Below are 4,939 nucleotides of genomic sequence, written 5' to 3'. Positions count from 1 at the left end.
GATAACTACATATGGTGAGTCTCTGGCAGGTGGGATCTGGGCAGCCTCAGCCTGCCCTTGACTCCTCCGCCTGCTCGGGGAGTGAGGGCTGGGGCACTTGCCAGCTTGGAGAGTGAGCCCGGCCTGGAAGCAGTGCCAAATCGCTTGCTGAATGCATGCTTAGACACAGGGAGATGCTTCTGCTGGGAGGGCTGGGGCGGCAGGCAAGCAGAAGGAAGGGGCAGGGTGTTTGCTGAGCAAATGAGGAAGAAAAGGGCAGCAATGAGCTGGAGCCCGGCTGAGAGCCCTGTGTGAGTGTGCCGGGTGACATGGGGAACCTGCGAAGCAAGGGGAGAGCGATCCTGTCCTTGTGCTGTCCTGTTTCCACAGCAAAATCACACCTAGCTGTGTCCTCCCACGGTTCCTGGTAGAGCCACGCTTTTAACTCGTAATGGGTTCCTTGACCTTTGCCTGGGGAATCAGTCTTTGGTGCTTGTGGCTGACTTCGTAGTCACTCCTTAGGGCTCTGCTTTGGGTTTCCCTGTGCCCCGGGGGAAAAGGCGTTTGGGTGTGGTGGTTGAAATACTGAGCCCACTTTTGTGCTCGTGCAGGAAATCGTATCCTAACGCTTGGGGAGGTCCCGAAGGATCAAGTCTATGCCTTGAAGCTCAAGGGGATTTCCATCTGCTTCTCCATGCTGAAGGCTGCGCTGAGTGGGAGCTATGTCAACTTTGGGGTCTTCCGTCTGTACGGGGACGATGCACTGGACAACGCCTTGCAAACTTTTATCAAGCTTCTGCTTTCCATCCCTCACAGTGACCTTCTGGTAAGCTGACACGTGGGATTAGCAGTGTAAACCCACGGCTGGGGAAGGCAGGGCTGGAAGATAAAGGAATTCTTTAGCCACAGAGATGAGTGAATTTGTGCCGCTTCCCGGAACCCCAGCTACAGGCACAGACCGGCAGGAAATTACAGCTCCCGGGATGTGCAGCGGCAGGTCCTGCATGTGGAGGCTGTAATCCCGCCGCCCGAGGCCCCACTGGGCAGCTCTCTGGTGGGGCATGTTCCAAGTCACAGCAATTCCCCAAAGAATTCCTCCTCTATCTGAAAACACTTCCTGCGAGTGAAGGGTTGTTCTTCCCTGTCCTGCCTGCGGGCAGAGATCTCGATCCATCGGCAGTTAGAGCACAGCCTGCTTGCTGGAGACATCCCCCTGCGAAGCCTTGCTCCTCCAGTACAGAATTTTGCAGCAGAGCTTTGAAATTCTGTCTTACCGCCGTAGCAGGGTCTGAAAGAAGCTGCTGCCATCCCAGTGACTGCAGCAGCACTGCGCTGGGGTTAGTCAGTGTTCAGAACAGGGCGAAGCAGTGAGGGAGGGATGTTCTGATAGAGCAGCACTGGGAACCTGCCGGACCGTTGTCGCTGGAGCCTGTTTGAAGGCTTCGGTGAGGGAGAAGGGTGGGCAGTCTGTTGCCCATAAGTTGTGCTGTGAGAGAGGCTGGTTGGTTCTTTCCAGGAGGTGATGAACAGGTTGGGTCTAGCAGAGAGCCCTCATGGTGGTTACAGACTCGCCATGAAGCCTTAAAAGTCTCTCTCTTCCTTTCTGGCAGGATTATCCCAAGCTCAGCCAGTCATACTATTCCTTGCTGGAAGTTCTTACCCAGGACCACATGAACTTTATAGCCAGTCTGGAGCCTCATGTAATCATGTACATTCTCTCTTCCATTTCAGAAGGCCTCACTGCACTAGGTAAGTTCTTCTGCTCTCTGGGGTGCGCTTGGGGTTTGGTTTGGAAGGGAGGGACAGTTTGGCTGAAGCTAAGACATACCTCGTGAATGGGTGGAGGAGTTTCACTGCCGTTAAAGCTGGAACATTCAAGATAGTAAATATGTCAGTGAGGAAGTCACTGACCTGTTCAGGGTTAGGTGGTTCTTGCAAAGTCCTAAAAGACTTTGAGAGAGAGCTGGTGGTGTTTCCCTGGGCACCTGCCCGGGTGCCTCTGCCCCAGGGAATCGCTGGCAGCGCCCCACAATCTCCCCCTTTCCTGATCTCGCAGACACCATGGTGTGCACAGGCTGCTGCTCCTGTCTGGACCACATCGTCACCTATCTCTTCAAGCAACTGTCCCGCAGCACCAAGAAGAGGACCACCCCTCTGACCCAGGAGAGCGACCGCTTCCTCCACATCATGCAGCAGCACCCGGAGATGATTCAGCAGGTAAAGAGCGGAGGCGTTGGGCCTTGTTGTGGCAGGCCACGGTAAAATCCCCAGTGAGAGCTGGATTTTCTCAGGGATGTGATATGGGGGCTGTGTGCTCCCTGCTCCAGATCCGCAGGCTTCTCCGCAGCAAAAAGGGGTTTTTGCTAGAATAGAATCTCAGAATCGTTTTGGCTGGAAAAGCCCTTTCAGCTCCTCAAGTCCCCCCGTTCCCCAGCACCGCCAGGTCCCCCCTGACCCCTGTCCCTCAGCAGCACCTCCACACGGCTGGGAAACCCCTCCAAGGATGGGGACCCCACCACTGCCCTGGGCAGCCTGCGACACGCCTGCACAACCCCAGTGGGACAGAAATGGTTCATCCTGTGGCAGGACTGATTCAGAGCCGTGCTTCAGGACCGTGGTTCTCCCTGTGCAGGGAGCCCCATTTTTGCATTTCAGATATGAAAGGAAGTAGCCAAAACTTTTGAGCTTTTCTCTTTAGAAAAGTAAGAGGAATACAGTTATGGGCAGTGTTGGCGGTTCACAGGAATGAATCCAGGAAACATACCTTCAACCAGACAGCCCGTGCTTTTCCGCTGCTTTAAAAACGATCAGGATTTGTTCAGATCCCGGGAAGAATTCAGTGGTTTTTATCTGCCTCTCACCTGGCCGTGCTGCTTCAAGCAGCAGCACTCAGCGCTTCCTGATGGCCTTACCCAGCCACACTCGCTGGTATGTGTCACGGTGTCAGCACAGCTCCCAGTGAAAGCAGGGAACATCATTCCACCCGTGCTGGTAGATCGAGTGTGAGGAAAAGCAGGTTGAGGGGGCTAGAAGCTGTGTTTCCTGAGGATAAGAAGAGAAGCTGCAGCTCCCCGCCCAGCTCGGCGTTAGCTGTGAGAGCAGACAGCTGTCGTTGCTCCTGCGCCCTGCACGGTGCCATGGTGAGGAGAGAGCCGGGGTGGTTGGGCTGCTGTTAAACCTGCCTTTCCCTCTTCCAGATGCTGTCGACAGTACTGAACATCATCATCTTTGAGGACTGCAGGAACCAGTGGTCAATGTCTCGGCCCCTGCTCGGCTTGATACTGCTCAATGAGAAGGTGAGCATCCCTTGTCACTCCCAGGGGAGCTGCCTGGGCTTGAGGGATGCTTGCAGGAGCCTGCAGGCTGAACGGTGTCAGAGCAGGTGGTTGGGAAGTCAGGATGGGACGAGATTGTGCATCATAGCCACAGAATCATGGAATGGGTTGGGTTGGAAGGATCTTTAAACGTCATTGCAGGGAGCAGGGACATCTTCAACCAGAGCAGGTTGCTCAGAGCCCCAAGGTCCAACCTGACCTGCAATGGTTCCAGGGATGAGGCTTCTTCCACCTCTCTGGGCAGCCTGGGCCAGGGTCTCGCCACCCTCAGCATCAACAATTTTTCCTTGTATCCAGTCTGAACCTCCCTCTTGGTTTAACCCATCACCCCTTGTCCCGTCACTGCAGCCCCCACTAAGAGGGAGGCCAGCCCTCCCCGGCAGCAGCCCCAGCACTAAAGAATCCTGGTGACTTCACTCATAAGGGCACTAAAGTCACCTGAAGAGCTGCCAGGCATTTCTTCCCTCTCCCCAGAGCCTGTTCTGTGTCCTGTGGCCACTCTGACCATCACCCCCCCTTCCTCCTCTTGTCTCCCCAGTATTTCTCTGACCTGCGGAACAGTATAGTGAACAGCCAGCCCCCGGAGAAGCAGCAGGCCATGCACCTCTGCTTCGAGAACCTCATGGAAGGCATCGAGCGCAACCTCCTGACCAAGAACCGGGACAGGTCAGTATGAGCCAGGGCCCTGTCCTGAACACAGAACCACTACCCGTGGAGCAGGGACGGCCCTGCCCTGACACGCAGCTCTGCCTTTCCCTCAGGTTCACCCAGAACCTGTCGGCGTTCCGGCGGGAGGTGAACGACTCCATGAAAAACTCCACCTACGGCGTCAACAGCAACGACATGATGAGCTGACGGCTCCCGCCGCCGCCTGGACCGCGCAGCATCTCTTGGGCCTGGCCCAGAGGGGTTCCCGTTTCCGATGGAAAGAAAAGAAGGGGCGTTTCTAACCCCTGCTCTTCCCCAGGGCTGGATTGCAGCGCTCGCTTTGGGCCGTTATCCACGTCCCGAGGGAGGAGGGAACAGGAGGGGTTGTTGAGCTCACCGGGTGCTTCTGTTTCCGTGGGAGGGGGTGGAAGGGCATAAGCCAGGTGCAAGAATCCAGCGTCTCCCTCCCCGAATGTCTGCGTGGAACGCCAGCGCTCTGCTGCAGCCTGCCTTGTATAAACATGTACATTTTTTCATAACATTTTGAACAAGGTTTATATTGACTCAGTTTAAAAAAAAAAAAAAAGAGGAAAAAAAAACGACATGATGAGCTGACGGCTCCCGCCGCCGCCTGGACCGCGCAGCATCTCTTGGGCCTGGCCCAGAGGGGTTCCCGTTTCCGATGGAAAGAAAAGAAGGGGCGTTTCTAACCCCTGCTCTTCCCCAGGGCTGGATTGCAGCGCTCGCTTTGGGCCGTTATCCACGTCCCGAGGGAGGAGGGAACAGGAGGGGTTGTTGAGCTCACCGGGTGCTTCTGTTTCCGTGGGAGGGGGTGGAAGGGCATAAGCCAGGTGCAAGAATCCAGCGTCTCCCTCCCCGAATGTCTGCGTGGAACGCCAGCGCTCTGCTGCAGCCTGCCTTGTATAAACATGTACATTTTTTCATAACATTTTGAACAAGGTTTATATTGACTCAGT

General features: G+C 55.5%; 1 protein-coding gene across 1 annotated transcript in view; it reads left to right on the top strand.

The window, feature by feature from the left end:
* Nucleotides 1-4,527, top strand: part of XPO7 (exportin 7) — a gene marked incomplete at its 5' end in the record, with an annotated part of 25,902 nt that extends 21,375 nt beyond the window's left edge. The window contains 6 exons of the mRNA XM_010136491.1: nt 591-805; nt 1,590-1,728; nt 2,036-2,196; nt 3,177-3,275; nt 3,853-3,980; nt 4,076-4,527. Of these exons, the coding sequence (XP_010134793.1) occupies nt 591-805; nt 1,590-1,728; nt 2,036-2,196; nt 3,177-3,275; nt 3,853-3,980; nt 4,076-4,169 (836 nt within the window). The remainder of the gene's footprint in view (nt 1-590; nt 806-1,589; nt 1,729-2,035; nt 2,197-3,176; nt 3,276-3,852; nt 3,981-4,075) is intronic.
* Between the last annotated feature and the right edge of the window lie 412 nt (nt 4,528-4,939).

Source organism: Buceros rhinoceros, unplaced genomic scaffold, assembly GCF_000710305.1.
Source record: "Buceros rhinoceros silvestris isolate BGI_N320 unplaced genomic scaffold, ASM71030v1 scaffold26605, whole genome shotgun sequence".
NCBI lineage: Eukaryota > Metazoa > Chordata > Aves > Bucerotiformes > Bucerotidae > Buceros > Buceros rhinoceros.
The sequence above is the reverse complement of the archived record's forward strand: the minus strand, read 5'-3'. Positions and strand labels throughout refer to the sequence as shown.